Consider the following 27,500-nt stretch of genomic DNA (forward strand, 5'->3'; position numbering starts at 1 on the left):
CCACTCAGTCAGGCCCCCGACATGATTTTCAGATAAATGAAGTCATCCTACCTCCAGACCCCTTGGCCCCCTTGCTGCTGTCTGCAGGCTGCTGGCCAGGGCTCTCTCTCACTGTCACACTCTGCTGACTGAAGTCTACCTGGACAATGTCTATGGCTGGAGAGAGAGAGAGAGAGAGAGAGAGAGAGAGAGAGAGAGAGAGAGAGAGAGAGAGAGAGACAGAGAGAGAGAGAGAGAGAGAACAATATTGTCATTTGGACCTGCGGTTCTCAAACTATGGGTCGCACGAAGGTGCCACTGGCGTCGCGTATTGGCAATAAAAAAAAAGGTAAAAAAAAAAAAAAAAAAAGCTGTGTTTTTGTTACTCCCAGAGCGAGGTACAATACATGGGGTCCATGGGTCCATTTGGTTCCATCTGCACCCTCGCGCGCTCGCAGAGTTAAATTACGATTTGCAAACAAACTTCATCAAGCCAGAGGGGAGATCTTTCTCAAACAGACAGACAGACAGACAGTTATCAATGGTTGTTCGCTGATATGGTGTCCCTGAATTTGGACCATCAGTTCTCTAGTTCAGGGTCTGTTTCTCCATTTCTTACCGTGCATTTTGAGCAAGGAAAGGAAATCCATCTCCTGGTTCTCCTTCTGCTCTGGAGCAGGGTTCCTTATAACTGGAGAGAGAAGGAGAAACATTTAATTGCGACCGTCAGGGAGCAGTTTACTACCAAAACCTCCACCGGCCGTCCGTCCGTCACACGTCACACTTTTCCCCAACTCATAGATACGATGACATCACAGAGTCCACAGCTGATGATGTGGCGACATCACAGAGTGCACAGCTGATGATGTGACGTGATGTCATGCAATACACAAACAAGCCCTATATAAAGGGGCAATTCTCACCAGGGAAGAGAGCATTCCTCGACTCAGACCTTATCGCCAGGATCAACTAAGCTTATAGCTTATCATCACATCCAACCATCTTAAGATACTCAGCTAGTGGGGAATGCTCTCTTCCCTGGTGAGAATTGCCCCTTTATATAGGGCTTGTTTGTGTATTGTATGACATCACGCCACATCATCAGCTGTGGACTCTGTGATGTCATCGTATCTCCATATATGGCCATCTCCGTATATGGAGATATAAGTCGTCCATGCCCAAGTATGGGCTGGTGAGGTCAGACTTTGTGTGATGCGTAGGTTATCTCCATATATGGAGATTCAACATTCCAGGTGTAACTATGGCTGCCCGTATGACGTGAGAGGTGGAGGTTGTGATATTTGTGGAGTCTTACTGGTATTCACCATAATGGTGTTCAGTCAGTGTTATACCTGGTTCTCCCTCAGTGCTGTAGCTGTGTTCAGTATAAGGCTGGGCCATATTAGGAACACCTTCCATATTCAATAGCGTTGTTGAAAACCTCAATATTACTCACGACATTAGCATCATGTAGTTTTTAATGTTTTTCTGCTTTAGGTCCACTGCCTGCCTAACCCAGATAATGAATAGCATGTCCATGCATGCATCCATGCATGCTTGAAATAACCACACCTGGTTACAGATGGACTGCTTTTGTGCATGTGCTACGTGCATGCATAGTGTGTCTGTTAATTAATTTGACACATACACCAATACCTCATTTCAAGCTGTCTTCGTCGACATGTATACCTCACATGTTGATACCTCCATATCGATATGCCCAGCCTTAGTTCAGTATTATACCTGACTCAGTCTTAGTAGTATAGTAGCTGTGGTCAGAGTATTGTACCTGGATCAGTCTTAGTGGTATAGTAGCTGTGTTCAGAGTATTGTACCTGGCTCAGTCTTAGTAGTATAGTAGCTGTGTTCAGAGTATTGTACCTGGCTCAGTCTTAGTAGTATAGTAGCTGTGTTCAGAGTATTGTACCTGGCTCAGCCCTAGTGGTGTAGTAGCTGTGGTCAGAGTATTGTACCTGGCTCAGCCCTAGTGGTGTAGTAGCTGTGGTCAGAGCGTACCTGGCTCAGCCTTAGTAGTGTAGTAGCTGTGGTCAGAGTATTGTACCTGACTCAGCCCTAGTGGTGTAGTAGCTGTGGTCAGAGCGTACCTGGCTCAGCCTTAGTAGTGTAGTAGCTGTGGTCAGAGTATTGCACCTGGCTCAGCCCTAGTGGTGTAGTAGCTGTGGTCAGAGCGTACCTGGCTCAGCCCTAGTGGTGTAGTAGCTGTGGTCAGAGCGTACCTGGCTCAGCCTTAGTAGTGTAGTAGCTGTGGTCAGAGCGTACCTGGCTCAGCCTTAGTAGTGTAGTAGCTGTGGTCAGAGCGTACCTGGCTCAGCCTTAGTAGTGTAGTAGCTGTGGTCAGAGCGTACTCGGGCCAGGTTCTCTTCGTTGCGGAGGGCGACCAGGTTGGCGTGTCGTTGGGACGGGGGTTTCCTCCTCTTCACGGGGCGGCGGTGGGAGAAGATGGTGGGCACGGCGTCTTTAACGAGACGCAGCTTCCCCTGCCTGGTGAAGCAGAACTGGTCCTCCTCGAAATGAGCCTGAGAGAGAGAGAGAGGTCACACAGAGGTCACTTTCTGTCTGTAGTGGTGTTTCCATAAAGCCTCTTAATGCACATTTAAGGCTTCTTCGCAAAATATTTTTATGGAAACACTTCAAAATGCGAATAAACTATCCGCAAAATAATGTATACGCTTGGAGGAGGTGGATTTTGAGGCTTTATCGAATAAACTAAATGCGCATTTGCGAATGGAAACGGGTCAGACAATAAATGCGAATAGATTATGATGTTATGATGTTATGATGTTATGATGAACAAAATGGGTTCTGATAGTACTCGTTACTATAGAGTGTTTGGTCCACTAGCCCTTACCCGTTCAAAGATATGAGCTCCGAAATGATGTGCAGTGTGTGGGTTATGGGATGTGCACTGTGCACACAGTATATGAGGGATGGAAAGTAACTTTAACTGGTGCTTGCATGCTAATATGTAGGAGCATCAATGTAAGAAATACCCGTTCCATTTAACGGCTACAGAGATACTGTGTACCGATCTGCATGATTTTTTGACAACATCTGTAACAGGGCCAGAACCCCCCCCCCCCCCCCGCCCGCCCGCCCGCCCGCCTGCACACACACACACACACTCCCCCCCGTGTGTGTGTGTGTGTGTGTGTGTGTGTGTGTGTTTGTGTGTGATTGTGCATGGCCTGAACAACAGCGCCCCTCCCTTAACATGTGTGGTCACAAAAGGTACTGTAGGCTAAATAGATATAGATACAGCATAAAAATGCTAATATACAGCATACGATTTGTGAAAGTGACAAACGGGCTTCACAGTTATGTCAGGTGTGTTCATATGCTAATGGTGATGCGATTTCAGATCAATTGCTCCAGCCACTGAGGAGAAACGCTGTGACAGACACTCACTCACTCACTCACTCACTCACTCACTCACTCACTCACTCACTCACTCACTCACTCACTCACTCACTCACTCAGACAGACAGACATTCGCAAAATTATAGTATAGATGTAAGGACTTAAGGTCACTGCTGCATTTTTTGGGCCGAATATCGGAGTGAATTTCCTCAATTTCGGAGCGCGTAAATAAAAGAATCAACCTCACCTTGTGTCAATCACGTTTGCACACTGCAGCCCATTTCGTATTTATTTTCGGACCAGGGTTGATCTTTTCAGATTTTCGCAACTGAGTTGCCACTGAGTCCCTTGCTCTCTCTCTCTTTCCTCTTAGTCCATGGGCCATACGAGTTGTCGGTATCAAAAAGGTGGCAAAGGTTACCATGCATTTTATAAAAGCTCTATATCTGTAGATTATATTTTGGTATGATAACCCTCTCTTAGACACAGCTAAATTGGTGTTCTCAGCCGCTAGAGTTGGTGTCCCATTACCTTTACATTACAGGGAAAAAAAAGGTAAAAATGAATCTGCTTTAAGTAGCATATGAGGGGTCAAACTAGGGGGTTTTCATGATGCTGAGTCCATTGCAAGCATCTGTTCTGCACAAAAAACATTCCTTGGGCTAAAAACTGTCCCACAAGACTATGGTTTAGTGATGAAAAGTGATGAGTCATCACTTTTCACACTTTTGTGGGGGCTGTTTTAGCCCCAGGAATGTTTTTCGTGCAAAACAGATGCTTGCAATGGACTCAGCATCATGTAAACCCCATAGTTTGACCCCTCATATGCTACTTAAAGCAGATTAATTTTTAGCTTTTTTTTCCTGTAAAGTTAATGGGACACCAACTCTAGTGGCTGATAACACCAATTTAGCTGTGTCTCATAACAAATTATAATCTACAGATATAGAGCTTTTCAAAAATGCATGGTAACCTTTGCTACCTTTTTGATACCGACAACTCGTATGGCCCATGGACTATCTCTCTCCCTGGCCGGATTTCCAAAATGCAACGAAAAGACGCAGTGCAGTGTGCAACCAGCTTTACACCCTAAGTAAGTCAAAATGTGTTTTTTGTGGCATTTTGGACTTGTTTTTACCTCACACAGTTTGTGGTTGTTGTAGTTCTTTACCTCAAACAGTTTGTAGTTGTTGTAGTTCTTTACCTCACAGTTTGTGGTATTTGTAGTTCTTTATTACCTCACACAGTTTGTGGTATTTGTAGTTCTTTACCTCACAGAGCTTGTAGTTGTTGTAGTTCTTTACCTCACACAGTTTGTGGTATTTGTAGTTCTTTATCTCACACAGTTTGTGGTATTTGTAGTTCTTTACCTCACACAGTTTGTGGTATTTGCAGTTCTTTACCTCATACAGTTTGTGGTATTTGCAGTTCTTTACCTCACACAGTTTGTGGTATTTGCAGTTCTTTAACTCACACAGTTTGTAGCTGTTGTAGTTCTTTACCTCATACAGTTTGTGGTATTTGTAGTTCTTTACCTCACACAGTTTGTAGTTGTTGTAGTTCATGGTGAAGGTTAAGTCCTTCCTGCTGAGCTTTGCCACCCATCTCTTCCTGCGCTCTGCGTCGGCGGTGGAAGGGAAGCCGTACATTCTGAAGCCCTTCTCCGAGCGGCTCTTACAGCCCACAGCACTGCATCCCACCATGGTGCAACCTGATTGGACACGCCGCACGTCAATCACACCATCAAGCAACCTGGTTGGACACACCACACGTCAATCACACCATGATGCAATCTAGTTGGACACACCACACGTCAATCACACCATGATGCAATCTGATTGGACACGCCACACGTCAATCACACCATGATGCAACCTGGTTGGACACGCCACACGTCAATCACACCATCAAGCAACCTGATTGGACACACCACATGTCAATCACACCATCAAGCAACCTGATTGGACACACCACACGTCAATCACACCATGATGCAACCTGGTTGGACACGCCACACGTCAATCACACCATGATGCAACCTGGTTTGACACGCCGCACGTCAATCACACCATCAAGCAATCTGATTGGACACGCCACACGTCAATTACAATATGATCTATTGTGTCAAAGAATAAATCTCATGTTATTGTATAACAATTTGTATTTGTCTTTACTCTTTATCATTATATAATATACATTCTCCTATAGAGTATATGATCTTGCAGCAAAGCAAGGAACCTTATTAAAGGAATGGACGTGGTGGACACCATGGGTAGTAAACCTGGCACATGAAGTTCAGTGAAACAACACACTGCAGTGAACGGAGCCGGCTGGACCAGCTCATGAACAAACTCTATTTATGAACGATTGCGAGCTTCCTTTGTCATAAAATCGTTTCAGGAATATAAAAGAAGACATATATCACAGATTGTTTTATAACTAGAAAATATTGTTCCTTCGAAAGAATTGTGGGCTCGCTTCAAGCCAGAAAACAATGGCTATAAAAGTACAAAATGTCAAGATCACAGGCAGTGCTCTCTTTGACGTTACTGACGTCAAAGATTGGTCCATTTTGTTCCAAAAATGTGTTGTGCAAAAGTCGACCCGCTGGTGGCGCTATACCAGGCCAATGTAAGAAGGGTGGTATCTGTTCCTTGACCTATTGGGGATGTGCTTGCAAGATTTCACACACATTGCAGGCTGTGCTCATGATTTGAGGTGTTTTTGGCTTTGGCCACTTTATCGCTGCTTGCAGCTATATTTATTATTATTATTATTTTGTTTTGTGTGTGTGCACTTCATAGGCATATTAGATAAAGGTCCTTAGATTGTGTGTAGAATGTTTCATGCAAATTGCTAAAAAAATCCTAACGGGTTTAAGCGTTTCACAAACTGCTCAAAATGATATAGCGCCCCCCTTTGGCCAATTGGGGTAAGATTGGTTTTAGTGATATTTGGACTAACACACTACATCTTTGCCAAATGCCATGAACATGTTACTTTGCATGTATGATTTAGAGGCAGAAGAATAATTTGCATAAAACTGCAATATTCATTGAATTTATTTTAAAAAGCATGTTTCAATTTTAAAGAAATCCGATCTGACAGATATTTAGATATCGGTCCAAAGTTCACGTAAAAAAAGTTTTGTGCACGTGGAGCGAAAATTCCAGAATATAAGCGGGTTTACGCGTTTTACAAACTGCTCAAAATGGCGGAAAATCTTACTTAACAACTTACTTAACAACGACATAGATGTCTTCCGCTCGAGTCAAAGCACGCGTGTAACAAGTTGCATGTCTTCAAACGAAACGAGTCATGACTTATAAGTTTGAATTTTCAAACGCTTCGTATAGCGCCCCCCTTTGGCCGATTGGAATAAAATTGGTTTCAGTGATACTTTGACTAACCCTCCACATCTTTGCCAAATGCCATGAACGTGTAACTTTGCATGTATGATTTAGAGGCCGAAGAATAATTTGCATAAAACCGCAATATTGATTGAATTATTAAAAAAATATATTTCACTTTAAAAGAAATCCGCCGAGACTAGTTTGACCGTATTGGTCCAAAGTTCATGTGAAAAAAGTTTCGTGCGCGTAACGAAAAAAACCCAGGAGGAGATAGATTTTTACTGTTTTTCATATTATTCCGAATTGTGGGAGACCTAAAGGTCAGAGGTCAAAAGTTAGAGGGTTAAAGTTGTTCGGCATGAGGAGACGCATAAGTGTATACAGGTTTCATGCCTGTACCTCAAACACAGCATGAGCTATACCTGTTCAAAGTTCGCACTTTCGAAGGCTTCCTACAGCGCCACCATTTGGCCGATTGCTATAGAAAATAATAGCACACTTCGCCACTGTAAACTGAACACATTGATGTTTTTATTTTCATTTTCTCACTAAGTATGTAGGAGTAGAAAGGAACCGAAGTTCCCGTCTACTGACCGCCTGCCTGATAGATAAATAAACCTGTACAATATCTAAAGTGTGCTCGCCTTATAGGCGAGCCCACAATCACTTAGTTTTCGCAGTGCACACTATAATTTTATTCAGGCATCTAAACAGCAGCAGCCAGGTGTTCGTTTCCGTCTCGGAGGTATGGCCAGATTTGGTTGCCAGGCAGGAATTGGTAACTTGACGACAGTCTTGCGATACTTGGCACGTTCATGAACATACTCTGAGCCCAGTATTTTATAAAGGTCTCCATCCATGGTTCATTAATAGTGTTAAGCTGTCCCAGCCGGCTCTGATAGACTCCAATGTTATTCACAGAACTCCCTGTTTGAGTTCTAGGGGTGTGCCAAAAAATCGATTCACCAATAAATCGTGATGTTGATGCCACGTTTCAATTAATCGAATCGAGAGGTACGTGAATCGTGATTTTTTTTATATATATATTTTTTTTTTTGGGAGAAATACAGCCGATGGAATGCGGCTCTTAATTGACGCTTGTTAAGCTTCTATTGAACTTTCTGAGAGGTCAATTGGTGACCTGACCTCTTGATACACGTTGCTCAGAAGTAGTTTACAGTGCGACACACACACACACACACACACACACACACACACACACACACACACACACACACAAAGACACACACACACACACACACACACACACACACACACACACACACACACTTAGGCCTGCACAAAAAAGGTTGTGTGAGAGAATAAAGTGCTGTGGTCCTACGTATGACCACCACCTAAACATTTTACATTCAAATTATATAAAAAAGCTATGTAAATTGTGAGAAAGAATAATCGCGATTCGAATCGCGAATCGCAGAAAAATCTATAACCGTGATATAAATCGAATCGCCACCCGATGAAACGAAATGGAAATGGAATGGAATCGAGAGGTAAGTGAATCGTCCCAGGCCTTAGTCCACCACCCAGTGTGACCAATCTGGATAGATAAAATCATGTTGGTGTCTTTTCTTATATATGTTCTATAAATATTGAATTGTAATTAGTAGTAATGCGTTAAAGTGTTCATTATTTTAATGTTACAGTAATGTATTTTAATGACTTTGTGTTGCTGGGTAGATTAATTATAGCAACAGTCGTCATGGATTAATTATTATATTTTTGTATAATCTAAATTTGCAAGTAAAAAAACATGTCTTCTTTATTACCGTTTAATTGTACACACATGGTTTTGTTCTGATTAGTTTTGTTCCACTTTTGGCAATATAATTATGTATCAGTGAACTGGACTGTCATGAAACTGTACCTTTTCCTGTGCAATACTTCTAATAAATACCTCACCCAATCAATCACTGCACCACACACGCACGCGCACGCACACACACACACACACACACACGCACGCACACGCACGCACGAGCGCACACACACACACACACACACACACACACACACACACCCCTTCAGAGCATGTGTTGTAATGATGATGATGTCAACAAAGCAACACATGTCAACATTAGGCTATCTTTAGTGAATATGTAACACATTGTTAATAACACATGTCGGTGTAAATAATGTATAAACACTGTAAAACCGGTGCATTTATAGAACTGACTAATATTAATTAATATTACATTAATGAGCATAAACTGGAAACATTGTGTTTCTTCCAATAGAACTATTAGAAGCATGGAGAACTTCCGGAACGGTTGTTCCTTGCATCTCTCTCTCTCTCTCTCTCTCTCTCTCTCTCTCTCTCTCTCTCTCTCTCTCTCTCTCTGTTCTGATATGATATGATATGATATAATAAAACACAGTTTAATGTCATATCATTGTGCTGCAGTAAGTCATTAAAGTACAGTATGTTATAAATGTTTTATTACCTTCAATAAGCAGCAGAAAGCAGCAGGGAATCACACAGTGGAACTATTAACAATCTCCATCATCTGAGCCTCCATTACTGTCTGCTCATTGGACGGATGGAGGGAGCGGATGTGACGCAACGCCAAACAAGTCATAAGTTACTTTTTTTCCCTTAGACAGAACTTCAAAAAATACATTAAAAAGATTGATTCATTGATGGAATACTTTATTAGTAGTTTGCACTTTGCAAAACAAATGTTTTAATTTAAAAAGAGAGAAAGAGAAAAGCACATGACAGTAAAATGCAGATACAATGTCTATTAATAGGATTTAAACCCAAGAAAGCACTATGACTTGATTTGTTTACATTGGTGTCCTTTAATTCATAGAAATCATAGGGGCTGTTAAGTCTGACATAATTTTGTAGGCAGAGGAGAACTTTTGGGGCCAAAAGGGGCCTGTGAATCTTTTTACTATTTTTACTAGTTAGGCCTACTATTTTGTCTTCTCTTTGTTGTTGAAAGGAAAGTGGTAGAATTATACTTTAGTTGTTATTTTTGTCTCGAATCTGTTGAACTAGCAAGGGACACATATTGACAATAAATCTGCTTGATTACAAAATGATGTAACGGTTCGAGCCCCGATAAACAGACTTGTTAGGACCATTTGTTTATCACATCCTGTACGAGTTCTCTCTCCTGATTGGGTAGGATTTGTATCCCAATCTGAAATGTTATTTATTTATTTATTTTGTATAAAAGAGCTGAAAAGACAAGGAGACCTCAACATAAATAAGGACATTTACACGTATTTTAAATTATACTAATAATACTAATTCTGATACTATTACTAATACTATCTAATAATACTAGTACAACAACTACTAATAATAATAATAATAACTGGACTCAGCCATGCCTCACATAAACAAACAAGGTAAAAAGTTACCCTAATCCAGCCAGTGTGTGTGGGTCTCTCCCCCGCCCACCCCGGTGCGCGGCAGATCTACAAGCTCACAACGCGTCACCGTCGCACTCTCACTGTCCCTGTTGTGAGCTTGTAGATCTGCTGTTTCCCTCCCCAGCCTCTCGCGAGAGCAGGCGTGTTGTTGGGTGGGTTGGATGACAACACTACGTGTCTCAGTAGAGTCCATACAGACTGGTGTTGTTCATGTTATTATTAATATTATTATCAGATTATGATGCTCATATTAACTCTAATGTTATGAATATTGATCAGTATTATCATTAATCTACATGTCATTCAGATATGAGTGCTGCTTGTTAAGGTTTGCATTGCAGGAGGCTAATCTCTGTAGCCTCTAGGCTAGCAGAACACTTCTGGACTCCCATCGATTGATCGATCGATCGATCGGGTGACGAACCGACACACCTGGATCAACGATAATCGCCGATCATCATATCGATCATCGCTGCCGATCGATCAGGTACGTCACAAGGGGGGGATAAGTGGGACTGAGTTACATAGGACCCAAGGTGGAGGGGCCTTAATTATTGTATACTTTCGCTATTGAAAAATAGCAGATATATAAGCTCAGATCTGTGATCTGAGCTTGTAGATCTGCTATTTTTGTGTGCAAATCTTTGAATATATGTATTTTTTAAGCGAACATTTGTAACTAATATTCTGCTTCTGGGGGGGTACCTGACTCTGGAACTAAATATTTTCAGATGGGGGTCTGTGGCCAAATACATATCATTTTGGGGGTCCTTCACGTGAAAAAAGTTTGAGCACCACTGACATAGAAACATAGGTTTTTCAAAAAAACCTTCAAAGACTTGCACAAATTTACACAATTTCTCAAAAATAGCAGATCTACAAGCTCGAGCTTGTATATCTGCTATTTTTCGATAGTTAAAAGCACAAAGTAACACAGTGAATCCTTGTACCCAGCCAGGGCCCAGAGTCTGGTGTGACGCCCCTGCGATCGGACCATGGCAGCAGCAGCAGCAGAGGGGTCCGCCCCCCCCACCATGCTGTCCTCGGGTCTCCCGCCCCCCCGCACCAGGATCTTTAAGATCATCGTGATCGGGGACTCGGGCGTGGGGAAGACCTGCCTCACATACCGCTTCTGTGCTGGGAAGTTCCCCAACAAGACGGAGGCAACCATAGGAGTGGACTTCAGGGAGAGGCTGGTGGACATAGATGGGGAGAACATCAAGGTAACTCACTATGATGTCATAATGATATCAATGATAGATGGAGAGAACATCAAGGTAACTCACTATGATGTCATAATGACATCAATGATAGATGGAGAGAACATCAAGGTACTGTTTACTGGACTCTCTATGACGTCATAACAGATCTAATGACGTCATATGGCATCAATGACATCGTACAGTATCAGTGATATCTTACAATATCAGTGACATCATACAATATCAGTGACATGATCATACAGTATCAATGACATCATGATTATGCAGCATAAATGACATCATACCATATCAATGACATCATGTTACAGTGTATCTTAATACAGTAGCTGCAATGCAACTGTCACACTGACACCACATTAAGCTGTATCAACTAGGCCTACTATAGAGTCGTTATGACGTCATACTTGGAGAGCTGCTATTTCCACTATTTTTGAAAATGATGTGTGAAAGGGTGTGTTCTCAGTTTAGTGAGTGCAGTGGGCTCTGACGTTGTGGAGTGCACTCAGTGTGGCTTATTTATTTACCAAGGACCAGTTAAGAGGCAGATGTGCGCCTTTTCACTCTGAACTCTGATGAAAAACCTTCTGAAAAGCAGCAGTTGCTAACATAACGTTGATATTGAAAGGTCATTTAATTCATTGCGACCAAAGGTCGCAGTTTACCATGAGAAATGTCACAGCTTGTCTCCGTGTGTGTACATACACATTTTTACAGTCTATGTGTGTTGGTTCCCTTGACACATCACTGTCATCATCCAACTTCTGAGTAGAGTTGGTCAGTGCGTGCTCTCAGCACACCCGGTGCGCATCGCACTGGGTTTTTGAACGACAACGCACCAAGTGCACCGAATAAACAAACGACAACATGGCACACCAGTGCGTTGCCGTTGAGTGTGCATTTCCGAACGCACCATATTATATATATCAACATTTTTAATTGATTATGATGCAATTAATTCATGTGACAGACACATGTATATCAGGCAGACATAGTGTGGTTGTGACAGAGGGCTGCTGGCACTACTGGATCACAGTGAGTGGGAGGGACCAGGGGCATAGTTCCGCCGATTTAAAATGAGCCCAATACGGAACTAAAACTTCCTATGATTGGCCGCTAGTTGCGCTGTCCCCCCCCCCCCCCCCCCCCCCCCCGGCCAGTTGCAAAAAGAATTGTTCTCCATTGGATCCCATTCATTTTCCCCTTTCGTTTTCTAACCTTAACACATTCCCCGCCATTTAACAATACCTTCGTACTCTATGGTGCCTCTGGTCTCCATAGACTTCCATGTAATTCATAGTGCACGGATCATGCACACCCATGCCTAGATAATGCACCATGTGTGTCCACATTGACAAAAAAATCCGAATGGAAATCCGTTCAGGCATTCATGAGATACAAGCCATTATGTTTTCCTAAAATGTAAACAAAGATGGCTGCCATGTTTGATAGATGGGGTTGCTATGGGGGTTAAACATGCAATTTCGCGATTTCTATCATGCCTACTACATTTTTTGGGGTCCATTTTTTGGGTTTTTTTTTTATTTATTTATTTATTTTTTCAAAATGGCGGAAATTCTCGGGACTATCGGGCCTGGCAGGGAAAGACATTGAAAAAATCTCGGGACTATCGGGCCTGGCATGCAATGAGTTAATTAACATTTTCATAAATACTTTATGGTTCCTATCGCTAGATGCCTTTCAATCACGATGATATGCGTTTTGTGAAAATAAGGTCCCATTTATGTTAAAATTGATGATAAAGTTGCGGGGGGCGTGGCCAACTAAACTGATACCAGCCGGCTGTGTTCTTCTTCGTGTGCTGTATTTCGGGAGGCTCCGACCACATTCTCCCATGTATCCTTGCGGTTGCACGTGAACGTTGGCAGCCAATAGCATCCTCTGATGCCTTTACAATCTATGATGGCAACACCCATGCCAAGGACCCATATTGTGTCATTTGCGCTGCATAGAAACCAATGGCTTTGCTTTGTCCATATCTTTTATACAGTCTATGTGGGACAAACACAGCTCATAGGAGGACATACAGTGACCATTATCCCCCTCCTCCCGCCCAGCTTCCCTCCCCTGAACACGAGCTAGTTGTGTTCTTATAGACGCCCATTCTCTCAAGACAGAGTCATGATAGCTTACGCTTCTTCAACGGAAGAGGTACAGACCGAGTGGACGTTCCCCTTTCTTTGACGATGGCTTGCCAGATTGATAGACGCCTGTCAAAGCCGGATGCACCACAGGGGATTTGAACCCACAACCTTTGTGGTGGTGGACAGGGACTTACATCTGAGTATGGTTTGTTAGCCGAGCAGTCATGAACAGAGGAAGGCTAACAGACTGTCCATGCTGAACAGAAAATAACTCCAAGATCATAAATTGTAACGCTTGTAGTCGAGGACTTTTATTTTGAAGACGTTTTCTCTCTACAAGCGTTATGAAGGAGAGAGGGGGAGGATGGGGGGGGGGGGGGTGAGCCTGTTTGATGCCGTTACTGCTCCAAACATGTACAATGTGTCAGTCCATATTCTTCTATAAAGACGTGTTTTACTCCCGCTTGTCTCGGAATCTGCATTTCCTCTAAATTTCCCTAAAAGAGCACTACTGCGCAACATCGGGAAACCAGGAAAAGCGAAGAGATTCTGAGACAAACCGGTTCACCCCCCGTCCTCCCCCTCCCTGTCCTCCCCCTCTCCCATTTATAACGCTTGTAGAGAGAAACCGTGGACTTCCCACAGCCACACTGTCTGATGAACAATAAGGCCATCACACGCTTAGAACTCCCAATGATAAATGGCACTGATCATCCTCTGTATCTCTACTTCCACCTGATGCCATCAGGGTGAAGATACAGAACCCTGATGTGGCACAAAGGTTGCGTTTAGCAGGAGTTTTGTCTCCTCCATCGCTGCACTAAACTAACTGGAGTTGCCATCTTGGAACACAGAGGGTTCACGAAGGGTTCCCAGTTCGATCCCGGGCTCCCCCAGAGTTGTTGTTGAGCAAGACTCTGAACCCTGAGTCGCTCCCGGTGAGCAGGTTGTTGCCTTGCTTGGTTTCCTCTGCCATCGGTGTATGAATGTGTGTGTGAATGGGTGAATGTAATGCACAATCTGTCAAACGGCGCTATATATAACTGCATATAACTGCATATATATTTATATATATATATATATATATTTATTATATTTACAATATCTCCATCCACATTAAAGGCTAAAAGGCATCATGATGTCTGTTGACATCCTGTCAACCATGCAGAGTCACCATGATGACACACTGTCTGTCTGCGTTCAGGAGATTCCTCTGTAATGAAACAATGAGATGTCAGAGAACAATGTGTGATCGATACAGGGGTTGTCATTGTTGATATATCTGCTTTTATTGTCCTGACCCGTTTGCGATCATTCTTGTGCTGCATGTCCATCTGGCTCTAATTTAGAAAATGTCAAAACGTACGTTATGTGTACGTGTCTTATAATCTTTCGTAGTATTACAGTACTAGTCCTTACCCGGTCGAAGATATGTGCTTCACATTATGTGCAGGTGATGGCGTGTGTACAATTTATGAGGGATTGAAAGTAACATAGTAGTTTGTAGAAGTGGTGCTTGCATGTATTACTCTTATGTACCTGTTTCACGAGATAAACAACAATAAAACAACAACCTTGAACCTTGATCTTTTTAACTCAAAGTTTACCAATGGAACCAAATGGACCCGTAAGAACTTAAACCAACACTTGTGTGTCTCCGTGTGTCTTCAGATCCAGCTGTGGGACACTGTGGCCAGGTCCATATTACAGTATCATGTTTAACATGATGCTATGTGTCTTCAGATCCAGCTGTGGGACACGGCGGGTCAGGAGCGCTTCAGGAAGTCCATGGTGCAGCATTACTACCGCAACGTGCACGCTGTGGTGTTCGTCTACGACATCAGCAGCATGGCCAGCTTCCGCAGCCTGCCAGCCTGGATAGAGGAGTGTCGGCAGCACGCGCTGGGCACCGAGGTGCCACGCATACTGGTGGGCAACAAGTGTGACCTGCAGGACAACGTACAGGTGGGTAGGAGCACTGAGTTGATCGTCGCTTCTGACGGGGTTTTTCTGTGTTTTTACCTGATTTTCGAGGCTCCATGAACACACCTCTGGTCCCCGGAAGTATCACAAGGAAAACTTGAGAGATATAATAGAAAACAGATTGAAAATCACCTTATACTTGGTGTTTAACCACTTGAATCCCAGCATTCCTATTCTCCCTGTATCTTTCAAATGGACGGTCACAGTCGGACAATGAACATTTCCCGATTCGTCAAGACCCGCGGGTGTCTTCGAAACCGAGCGACCGAATTGAATAGAATATTCAGCGATTTTTCAAAAACGCTCTTTTTCAGCATTCCTATTCTGGAGGCAACATTCACCAAAAATAGCAGATCTACAAGCTCACAATGTGTCGCAACGTGACTTTTTAGAGATGTTCTGTCTCATTCTCTGCCACGTGACGAGTTTAACAAGTTATGGTGTTTTGCTGGTGAATGGCGCTGTTTTGTTAGCCTGTGGGTTACCAAATGTTTTCTGATAAATCCATCTCTCTATCATCCAGGTGAACACGGATCTGGCTCAGCAGTTTGCCGACGCCCACTCCATGCCTCTGTTTGAGACGTCGGCCAAGGACCCTGCAGCCAGCCAACCAGACTCCGCCTCCTCCGGGGGTGATGTCATCAGTCCGCTGCGGGGCAGCAGCGACCACGTGGAGGCCATCTTTATGACCGTCGCTCACAAGCTGAAGTCACAGAAACCCCTGGTGCTGAGCCAGCCCCCTCCTGATGATGTCACCGTCAACCTGGGGGGGAGGGGGGGAGGAGGAGGGGGAGGGGTGCAGGGGGGGGAGGAGGGGAGGGGCTGGGGCTGCAGCAGCTGCTGAGAGACACAGAGGGGGGGGGGGGGTCCACAGAAAGTGCTCTTTGAGCTGGCAGACCCGCGACCGTGGTTTTCCCGGTGAACCTGAGCACAACGGTGGGGGCGTGGGAGTGTGGGGAACACACCACTGACTGTTGCTGATGATGGAGAGGTTATAATTATAGCTTTATGAAATGAGAGGAACTCTTGACGATTTCTTAAGAGACTCGTCGCCAATTGCAAGATATTTAAAAGTTATTTGGGGCCGTGATGATAACCCCTTCTTCCCACTACTAGATTTATATTGTCTGTGTTATTGTTTACAACCACAATTATTCACATGTGGCAAGATCGCAGTTCCACTAGTTTCACTAGTAGGCTAGTGTAGGCTTAGAAGCCTTTTCAGAAGTTAATTTAATGTTTTCCATTTAATGATTTCCTTTATCCTCATCTAATCTTGCACTAATGCACGCAACTGTTTTCGCCAGGTCTTAAAGCCTAGTAGGCTAAATGTTTCCATTTAATGATTTTCTTTATCGTCATCTTGTGCTAATGTACACAGCTGTTTTCGCCAGGTTTTAAGGTCTTATTTTAGTTGTTTCTCATAAGCTCGCGACCCTCCTTGCCCATCGGCCCCCACCGCTGCGCTCAGGTTCACCGGGAAATACGCGGTCGCGTCAGACCCCAGCCTGGGGGTCAGGAGCTACAGTACATCTACGTCATGTTGGAGTCCAAACGGAACTACACTTTGGCTGGAACTACCAAAGTTTTGCATATTTTTTGAAAAGTTCATTTGGTATATCCATCTTTTTAGTCCAACTCGCAGCGACTGGCAAGACTACACTTTAGCAGTTTAATAGGGATTGGGGAAACAAACAGGGGGAACCAAAACAAACCGCTTGTTTCCAGTTTAGGCCACGCCGGACCAGACGCCCGTTGACCAGGCTTTCCTCCCAGGTGGAAACACGTTGCCAAAGAGGAGGAGATGCCAGGTTAGGCAGACCCTAGCCTGGCACTGCCAGACTGATAACACCTTCCTCCTCTGTATCAGTCTGGACTTCAGACCATAGAGCATCGTAGTGGGCATGGTTTACTGGTCCCACTAAAACATCTCCCATTCATTTTCCCCATAGACTTTTACACAAATATTTATAACAATTATGTTAAGCCTCGAACCAAGCCATCCAGGATTGCAGTGAATCACGACCATAAGACCTTTGATCCTATGTGAAAACATATTTTAATATTACATTATTTGATATACTACATTTAATAAATACTGTTTAGTGATTTTCAAAATGTTCTTTTCATAAAAAAACAAAGGTTGTATGGTCATGATTCACTGCCATCCTGGATGGCTTGGTTCTAGGTTTAACATAATTGTTATAAATATTTTCGTGAAAGTCTATGAGGAAAATGAACAGGAGATGTTTTAGTGGGACCAGTAAACCACGCCCACTGCGATGCTCTATAATAGGCAGAAAGTAGGAGAAATCAGAAAATGACCGGACCAATCAGTGACTGTGTTGCAACTGAACGGTTTAACGCAGTCACTGATTGGCCCGGTCATTTTCTGATTCACTCACAATCCATGTTATCAGTCTGGATGCCAGGCTAGGCAGACCCTGCATCACACTAGCCTGGAAACCAACAAAAACAAGATTTGCCCTCTTTTTGTCTGGCACCGCTCTGTTGTGATTGGTTTTCACTCCCTCCGAAGTAGTGAGGGACCAACCAGGGCCCAGAATGTAAATGTAGGGCGGGTTTATCAACCAGAGGCATTCATTTTTCATTCAGACCTCAGACATGCAGGTTCCATACAGATACTCCAGACTAATATCTACGCTGTTATATTTGTGATTTATTTTGTCTGCCAGACAGAAATCTGTGCCTCTGTGTGTAAAGACACAGAACAGGCAGGAGAGGAGATCCAGTGTTGGTAGAACGTAAGGACCTGTCATTGGGTTGGCCTGGGATCCAGAACCAGAGGAAAGAACCAGGTCCAACACGGGAATCGGTTCTGTCATATTTAGGAACTTTTTTTCATCACACTGTCAGACCTGCTTATGTGGACTTCACCTCTGCTATAGCATCACAATACCGGAGGTTCTCAAAACCAAGGACCACCATAACTCTTAGAGTGTAACAAATAGAACCAAATGGACCCGTCACTGGTCCATTTGGTTCCATATGTTGTCAACACTCAGAGTTACACACCTGTAAGGCTCCATAAAGGGTATTGTTAAGGAATCTGAATCGTTACAATCCAACCCTAAGTACAGATCTCTGCCATACAGTAAAACATTTTACAGACTTTGATTCGTCATCGCAACCATGAGAAGTCCATCTTTACATTGTTTCAGCTTAACTATTTGTTGCCAACAGTAACAACCCAGCTGACAGGAGGTTTGGAGCGTTGTGGACGTGACGTCCAAAGCTCTCCTCTGCTCATAAAGCTCTCTGTGACAAAACAAGCGCTCCTTTCCCTTGCAGCACCACGCGCCCCCACCTTTCTGCTTAGGTTTGTTGGCAAAAACGAGTCTGAATGCCTTTACGTCACTTGCAGATCTCACAAACCATCCCCCCCCCCCCCCCCCCCCATCTCCATTGCCTTGATTTGTAAATGACTTTGACAACAAGGCCTGCACACACAGCAAGGCCAGTGAAACAAGAATGAAATGAAATGAAAAGGCTGAACACGCAGGACAGACGGATGGATGGCAGGCACTTGCACACATAGACATCAAAGCTTTTATCCATCTGTAAAAAGTGTCCTCTCCAGACCATGAATGCAGTTTGTGCAACGGTAAAAGAAATGCCAAATGCCCCCTCTTTCCATGCCATACCTGAAGGCAGCGTTCAAGAGAATTGCCTTGTCCAAACTCTCCTGAACTTGAATGCAGCATCTTATGTTGAAAGAATCGCCCTCTCTGTGTAGAAATCCATGCCGTTACGCCACATCTCCACGTCAGTATTGACTTGATCATGCTTAGTTCAGTGTGGAAAATAGGTGACCTCCAAGCTCACAACGCATTGCAGCGTGACGCATTGTGAGCTTGGAGGTCTGCTATTTTTGATATTTCCACCAAAAGGCCCTTTTATAAATGTCAGCCCCTGCCTCTCTAACATTCTCTGCACGTCCCTGATGGATGGGGAGGGAGAGAGAGAGAGGGGGGGGGGGGGGGGAGACGAGGGTCACATTTATCCTTAGTTAAGTAAAGGGCTACCGGGGGGGGGGGGGGGGGGCTGATGAATTGAAATTAGACGCAGGTGAACAACGTCCTGATACCCTGAAGATTGAAGCTGATTTTTGCCTTTTACAAACAACCGCAAGCCACTTAAACCCTGACCACTGACCAGTGACCAGTCATAACCCTGAACCCTGACCACTGACCAGTGACCAGTCATACCACGTGTAGAGAAAATAGACCATCTACAAGGTCACAACGCGTCGCCCTGTGACCTTGTAGATCGCCTGTTTTCGCTGTTTATCAAACATTTTCCAACCGGTTGTAAGAAGTGATGTTGGAGCTAGCTTGAAGTGACAGCGCCTTGCGATGGATTATTTAAGTGAAGCTTATTATAACCTCTCTGCTGGACTGACTAAAGCTACTGTCTGCCATGTGCAAACACTGGAGATCTGAACCGGTCATCTCCTCATCTACAGAAGAGCATTATGTTATTATAATTATTATGTCTGAGAACATTTCCAGATGCATTTCCACGATGTCTTATTGATTTGTTTTTGTTTACATGGTGCCAGACATCTGTCCTCATCCAAGGACAAACCCACACATGCGTTTCCAGAATGGTGACTTCCTCTGCGTGCCGTTGGAGTCAACCAGTCAACTGATGTAAGAAGAATAACAGAACTAATAACAGAAAATAACATCAAACTCTGTATGAAACCATGTTGGAAAGATGGATTGAGGAGTTGATTGTGGAAAAGGTTTTGGTTAAGCCTGCTTTGCTTCCCACAATGTTCATATGCTTCAGTCATACGTCTGTCTGTCTGTCTGTCTGTCTGTCTGTCTGTCTGTCTGTCATGCAGCAACAAAAGCTTCCTCCCCGATTCCGTTTTGTCGTTACAATCCTGCAAATTTGTCCTAATATAAAGCAATCATCTTAGCCTATAGCTTTGCTGCTTATCAGAAATGGAAATTCAAAAATGAAGTGTGAAGATGTTTTAAGATGTTCCTGCGAACGGAATCAAATGGCGAAAAGATGGCAGCTTCGGTGTGAAATAGACGTTTCTAGACTACAGACTTTAGCATTTGAACATTGTGGAATAGTTGTTGTCTGGCCATGTGAGACTAGGAGGCACATACAGTATCAACTCAATAAATATTGCATTAGATTTATGATGGTAGGAATTTAATGTATAAGCGTGACTGTCTTCATATAGATCAGTCACACAGGAACTATCAGTTCATACAGTATAGTATACAACACAGTAATATATTGTACAATTCAACGTTTAGCTCAGTTAATGTTCAATTCAGGAAGTAAGATGCCTCTTTTAAAAGGCTCATATGTGCTTTAATGTAAGTTCATGCTGTCACTGATTGAATGGAGTAAGCAAGTCTTAGATCACTTCTGTTAGCCTGAGAATTGTTGTCATTTTATTGTTGTCATTGGATAAATTGCTACCATTTCACTATCAGTTGATTCACATCCATATGAGTCAGATTTAACAATGATTTAATTAGATTTAGAAAGTGGTGGAAGTGACATAAGGACTTGTGTACTCCATGCCAGTGGTTCTCAAACTGTGGAACTGAATTCAACACTTCAACTCCTACAATTCCAAGTGCTTATCAGGGTGGGGGGTCCCCAGTTCAAACGTTTTATCTGGGGGTTGTTGCCTGTACAGTTTGAGGACCACTGCTCTAACTAGTGTGACCTCCATATACATATTTATGTATTTAATACATACATGCATATATACAGTATATCCTGTATTTAAGCATAATATATAAAATACACTGCGCTGCATTTATGTAGGCTCCTGTATTCTGACGTGAATACAACTCAACTTAATGCCATTTTACATTATTTATATCGCTGGTTCTCAAAGGCTGCTCCATCTCTAACCAAATGGACCCTTAATTAACACCCATTTGGGACCACTGGAGGTCCCCGCACCAGACAATGACAACCAGTACACTAGATGCCAATAGTTTATTTAACTTTTATCCTTCAGAGTGTAACATATTAATATCCTACTGTAGGCCTGCATAGTGAATACTGTAGTAACACGTCATGAATGTTGCTCTGTTGCATTCTGGGTATTGGAGTTCACAGCTGGTCCTGTGCTCTCTTGCTTCAGCTTTATATACTGGCTCATCCTTGTGACCTCACTATGTCCAAAAGAACAACTTCTTTTATTATTATTTACATTTTCTAAAAGCCAAACCGTTTTTGTTCATGCAAGGTTTCCACCCCAAACAAGGACACAATAATCTATAAACACAAATATCTGTGTAACATATTTCTGTCTGGTCTTGTATTTCTATCAGTCGATCCTCCTCTTCACACTGCCATGCAGATTCTAGATTCTAATAATAATGAATAACCACATGAACAGGGCTCGTCAATATGTCCGTTCACTGTGGCAAGGACTTGGTCTTGTCTGTGACAAATTATAGATTTTCTTTTTTACACAGCATTATAATGTTCTTATTTTGATCAAGACCCAATTACTGAACATCCAGGTTTTCTTCACATTATGAATGACACTGATTTACTATGATGACACAATGGCATATTTTGAGTCCACTAGAACTGGTGCTTCTCAAATGTTTTATTTGCAAGGACCCCATATCTCTGAGAGTGTACACATGGTCCATGTGTCCACTGTCAGAGTTACAGACCTGTAATGGTCATTCAGTGGACACATGGTCCATGTGTCCACTCTCAGAGTTACAGACCTGTAATGGTCCATGTGTCCACTCTCAGAGTTACAGACCTGTAATGGTCCATGTGTCCACTCTCAGAGTTACAGACTTGTAATGGTCCATGTGTCCACTCTCAGAGTTACAGACCTGTAATGGTCCATGTGTCCACTCTCAGAGTTACAGACTTGTAATGGTCCATGTGTCCACTCTCAGAGTTACAGACCTGTAATGGTCCATGTGTCCACTCTCAGAGTTACAGACCTGTAATGGTCCATGTGTCCACTCTCAGAGTTACAGACCTGTAATGGTCCATGTGTCCACTCTCAGAGTTACAGACCTGTAATGGTCCATGTGTCCACTCTCAGAGTTACAGACCTGTAATGGTCCATGTGTCCACTCTCAGAGTTACAGACCTGTAATGGTCCATGTGTCCACTCTCAGAGTTACAGACCTGTAATGGACCATGTGTCCACTCTCAGAGTTACAGACCTGTAATGGTCCATGTGTCCACTCTCAGAGTTACAGACCTGTAATGGTCCATGTGTCCACTCTCAGAGTTACAGACCTGTAATGGTCCATGTGTCCACTCTCAGAGTTACAGACCTGTAATGGTCCATGTGTCCACTCTCAGAGTTACAGACCTGTAATGGTCCATGTGTCCACTCTCAGAGTTACAGACCTGTAATGGACCATGTGTCCACTCTCAGAGTTACAGACCTGTAATGGTCCATGTGTCCACTCTCAGAGTTACAGACCTGTAATGGTCCATGTGTCCACTCTCAGAGTTACAGACCTGTAATGGTCCATGTGTCCACTCTCAGAGTTACAGACCTGTAATGGTCCATGTGTCCACTCTCAGAGTTACAGACCTGTAATGGTCCATGTGTCCACTCTCAGAGTTACAGACCTGTAATGGTCCATGTGTCCACTCTCAGAGTTACAGACCTGTAATGGTCCATGTGTCCACTCTCAGAGTTACAGACTTGTAATGGTCCATGTGTCCACTCTCAGAGTTACAGACCTGTAATGGTCCATGTGTCCACTCTCAGAGTTACAGACCTGTAATGGTCCATGTGTCCACTCTCAGAGTTACAGACTTGTAATGGTCCATGTGTCCACTCTCAGAGTTACAGACCTGTAATGGACCATGTGTCCACTCTCAGAGTTACAGACCTGTAATGGTCCATGTGTCCACTCTCAGAGTTACAGACTTGTAATGGTCCATGTGTCCACTCTCAGAGTTACAGACCTGTAATGGTCCATGTGTCCACTCTCAGAGTTACAGACCTGTAATGGTCCATGTGTCCACTCTCAGAGTTACAGACCTGTAATGGTCCATGTGTCCACTCTCAGAGTTACAGACCTGTAATGGTCCATGTGTCCACTCTCAGAGTTACAGACCTGTAATGGTCCATGTGTCCACTCTCAGAGTTACAGACCTGTAATGGTCCATGTGTCCACTCTCAGAGTTACAGACCTGTAATGGTCCATGTGTACACTCTCAGAGTTACAGACTTGTAATGGTCCATGTGTCCACTCTCAGAGTTACAGACCTGTAATGGTCCATGTGTCCACTCTCAGAGTTACAGACCTGTAATGGTCCATGTGTCCACTCTCAGAGTTACAGACCTGTAATGGTCCATGTGTCCACTCTCAGAGTTACAGACTTGTAATGGTCCATGTGTCCACTCTCAGAGTTACAGACTTGTAATGGTCCATGTGTCCACTCTCAGAGTTACAGACCTGTAATGGTCCATGTGTCCACTCTCAGAGTTACAGACCTGTAATGGTCCATGTGTCCACTCTCAGAGTTACAGACCTGTAATGGTCCATGTGTCCACTCTCAGAGTTACAGACTTGTAATGGTCCATGTGTACACTCTCAGAGTTACAGACCTGTAATGGTCCATGTGTCCACTCTCAGAGTTACAGACTTGTAATGGTCCATGTGTACACTCTCAGAGTTACAGACCTGTAATGGTCCATGTGTCCACTCTCAGAGTTACAGACCTGTAATGGTCCATGTGTCCACTCTCAGAGTTACAGACCTGTAATGGTCCATGTGTCCACTCTCAGAGTTACAGACCTGTAATGGTCATTCAGAGCTATCTCTTTATGTGTTTCTGGTCATATTATTGTCCTCTCATCAAACTTGATTTTGGTATTGTTTTATATGGTTTCATCTATTATTGAAGGTGAGAAATAAACAACATGAAATGAAGTTTACAAACCTTTTGTTGTTGTAGTTTTATCATCTGTGTCATGGGTCTTCAATAGGGGGTCCGGGGCCCCTACAGGGTCCTCAGAGATACTACTCTGACTTTGGCGCCAAATATTTTGTGTAAATATCTGAAAATACACATTAACATGAATAATTATAGAAAAGTTAATTTGTGTAAACAAATACAATTTAATACAAAATAGGGCTATGGATGTCGTTAGAGGGGGTCCCTGCTTCATCTCAGTGTGTATGTGGTGGGGGTCCCTACTTCATCTCTGTGTGTATGTGGTCCCTACTTCATCAGTGTGTATGTGGTGGGGGTCCCTACTTCATCTCTGTGTGTATGTGGTGGGGGTCCCTGCTTCATCTCTCAGTGTGTATGTGGTGGGGGTCCCTACTTCATCTCTGTGTGTATGTGGTGGGGGTCCCTACTTCATCTCTGTGTGTATGTGGTGGGGGTCCCTACTTCATCTCAGTGTGTATGTGGTGGGGGTCCCTACTTCATCTCAGTGTGTATGTGGTGGGGGTCCCTGCTTCATCTCAGTGTGTATGTGGTGGGGGTCCCTGCTGCTTCATCTCTGTGTGTATGTGGTGGGGGTCCCTGCTTCATCTCTCTCAGCTGAAGGCTCTGTTGAAGACCCCTGGTTAATTATTTATCCAGAGAACCTCATGGTTCATTGAGGGGGTTCCAAATGGGACCCTGACGTGGCTGTAACAGAGCATACTAAACTTTAAACTGTATCATTTCAAGGACCCCATCATAACTCTGTACAAATGGGTCCATTTGGTTCCATCTGTACACAGTTATACTCACCTGTAAGGGTCCAATTAGAACTGGACCACACTTTGAGAACCATCTCTGGTTGCACAGTTTCCTGAAAATCAAGACCAAAGTGCACTTAGTTAATGATCTACAGCTGGAGGTCTGTGAGATCAGTTAGGTAATGATGTGGAGGTCTGTTAGATCAGTCTTTTATGAGGATATAACCTTACCTCACAAAATAAAGCACCCTGAACTGATCCAGTAATCCTTCTATTCTTTATGAAGGAATTACCTTCTAATCTTGCATGTTTTAACACTTTACTGTGCATGGACATGGCAGTTGAAACAAGACTGCTCTTTCTCTCTCTCACTCACACACACTCACACACACACACACACACACACACACACACACACACACACACACACACACACTCATTTTTATATTTCAAGTGAAAGGGACATTATTGGCATGAGAAAACATACATTTACCCATTGCCAAAGCAAAAGTGGAATAAATCAATCAAAACAAAACGTATCTGTGTAAACTCTACATTACAAAACCATAAGAATTGTGTCAGAAATATAATACTTTTACATTAGGATTAATTTATGGATAAACTTTAGGCTGACAGCACTATTTCAATGTTTTGCTCTCTCCCTCACACTCTCACGCACGCACCCTCTCTTCACACACACTCTCACGGCGCGCGCGCGCACGCACGCACGCACGCACACACACACACACACACACACACACACACACAGTCTCTCTCTCTCTCTCTCTCTCTCTCTCTCTCAGACAGTAGTAGCAGAGCAAGATGGACAGCGATGATGACATGGAAGAGGTGGTGGAAGGTAATGTTATTAATTAATATCATAAACATTATTAATCATTAGAATCAATAATAAACATGAACAGAACAGTCACGCAGCCATGCGGGGCTCGCTGTGTGAACAGTCTGTCAGTCCATCCAGGCCTTCTGGGTGAAACTACCAGACCAGGGACTCTGGTTGAGGAGGGAAGCCGCCTGACAGGCTCTGCAGGGCGGCCTCAGAGCGGCTGCCTCCCCGCTGCACTGCAGGGCTGCTGGAGACACACTGGCACGTGTGGAAGTTAGACATTAAATATAGCAGGGTTAATGTAACTGACAGGGTGCAAATGGAACCAAATCATTTGGTTCCATGTGTACAGTAGCTAGCATGCATGCTGTCATGTTAGTGTCACATAGTTGTAATGTTGTCAACAGCTGTTTAACATTGTTTACAAAGTGTTTAACATGACACTGGTTCTCAAAGTGGGGTCCGGGGACCCCCAGGGGTCCTTGAGGGAGTTCCAGGGGGTCCCCAGCTAAAGCATAGTTAGGAGGAGCCACATGGACCCCTTTAACATGATGTACAAATGTAACCAAATGGACCCCGACAGATCAATTTGGTTCCATTAAAATTGATTTTACATTATAAATTGGAGTCTCAGAGATAGAAATGCCATTTGGGGGTCCTTACCTAATATGCATGTCAAACTGGGGGTCCTTGAAATAAAAATGGTTCAGAATCACTTTTAGAGCTGTACAATATCACTTCTCTTATGGGGGTCCCTGGGATATCTATTCAAATGGGGGTCCGTGGTGTCAATGTTGGGGTCCTTGATATGAAAGCGTTTGAGAACCACTGTAACAGACAGTTGTTGCACAGTAAATGATTTGTTTTATTTTAATTCATGTGAAACAGAGAAAACTACTTCCTCAATGAAACTGTCCAACATAAAGCTATAGTGCACTGGATTACACTGTAGTGGCTCTTAAACTATTTCATGTCAAGGACCCCCAAATGTATGAACATGTATTTGCCTGAGGACCCCCATCTGAAAATATTCTGTGTCAGCCGACAGCTAGGTATTAGGTAGCTCTGGCCCATAGCGTTAGTGGAGTTCTCCCTAACGCTATGTTCCTCTACCTTCAGGTTCAGGTTCAGGTTTATTGTCACACGCATATCCATACAGGTACAGACATACAATGAAATGCTTGTGCCAGGAGCACTCTCAGCCTTATTACACACAAAAACAACAACCCAACAACAAGACAACAACAAGTCACCCAAGACAACCCAAAACAACAAAAACCATACAGTGTAACAGTGTACAGTTTAAAAACTGCGTACAGTGCACATGACTACCTACGTCTCGCTTTCATCTCTTCGTTAAGCAACCTGATTGCTTGAGCATAAAAACTATTACTGAAACGAGTGGTGTGCGATGAGATGCTCTGGTAACGTTTTTTGGATGGGAGGAGATAGAACAGGGAATGGGCGGGATGACTGCTGTCCTTTAAGATGTTCTCTGTCTTTTTCTTACAGCGTGTGTTATAGATTGTGTGTAGCTG

At 43.5% G+C, this 27,500-nt stretch overlaps 4 protein-coding genes across 7 annotated transcripts in view; 2 read left to right on the forward strand and 2 right to left on the reverse strand.

Moving 5' to 3' along the window:
- Positions 1 to 144, reverse strand: part of ugl (ureidoglycolate lyase) — a 25,559-nt gene extending 25,415 nt beyond the window's left edge. For 2 of the 3 annotated variants that reach the window (XM_080746402.1, XM_080746401.1), the window contains exon 1: positions 52 to 138. The gene's annotated coding sequence lies outside the window, so the exon portion shown is untranslated. Of the gene's footprint in view, positions 1 to 51 lie in introns of all 3 variants that reach the window. The other variant, XM_080746403.1, reaches the window with a different exon arrangement.
- Positions 145 to 572: 428 nt separating this feature from the next.
- LOC308302583 (uncharacterized protein) lies at positions 573 to 7,570 on the reverse strand (the record flags this gene model as incomplete). Its single annotated transcript, XM_080746839.1, has 6 exons — positions 573 to 670; positions 2,303 to 2,516; positions 4,893 to 5,109; positions 5,222 to 5,232; positions 5,386 to 5,437; positions 7,536 to 7,570. 6 exons carry the CDS (start codon positions 7,568 to 7,570, stop codon positions 573 to 575), a joined length of 627 nt encoding a protein of 208 aa, XP_080602965.1.
- Positions 7,571 to 10,280: 2,710 nt separating this feature from the next.
- On the forward strand, positions 10,281 to 16,264 carry rab33ba (RAB33B, member RAS oncogene family a; the record flags this gene model as incomplete). Its single annotated transcript, XM_080746840.1, has 4 exons — positions 10,281 to 10,599; positions 11,067 to 11,335; positions 15,181 to 15,402; positions 15,944 to 16,264. Exons 2-4 carry the CDS (start codon positions 11,108 to 11,110, stop codon positions 16,262 to 16,264), a joined length of 771 nt encoding a protein of 256 aa, XP_080602966.1. The 5' UTR covers positions 10,281 to 10,599; positions 11,067 to 11,107.
- A 9,655-nt stretch (positions 16,265 to 25,919) lies between these two features.
- setd7 (SET domain containing 7, histone lysine methyltransferase) overlaps positions 25,920 to 27,500 on the forward strand; it is a 14,474-nt gene continuing 12,893 nt past the window's right edge. For both annotated transcript variants that reach the window (XM_080746140.1, XM_080746141.1), the window contains exon 1: positions 25,920 to 25,977. In XM_080746140.1, coding sequence (XP_080602266.1) covers positions 25,941 to 25,977 — 37 coding nt within the window. In that variant the 5' untranslated portion in view covers positions 25,920 to 25,940. The remainder of the gene's footprint in view (positions 25,978 to 27,500) is intronic.

Source organism: Nannobrachium achirus (assembly GCF_963921795.1).
Source record: "Nannobrachium achirus genome assembly, chromosome: 17".
In the NCBI taxonomy this organism is placed as follows: domain Eukaryota; kingdom Metazoa; phylum Chordata; class Actinopteri; order Myctophiformes; family Myctophidae; genus Nannobrachium; species Nannobrachium achirus.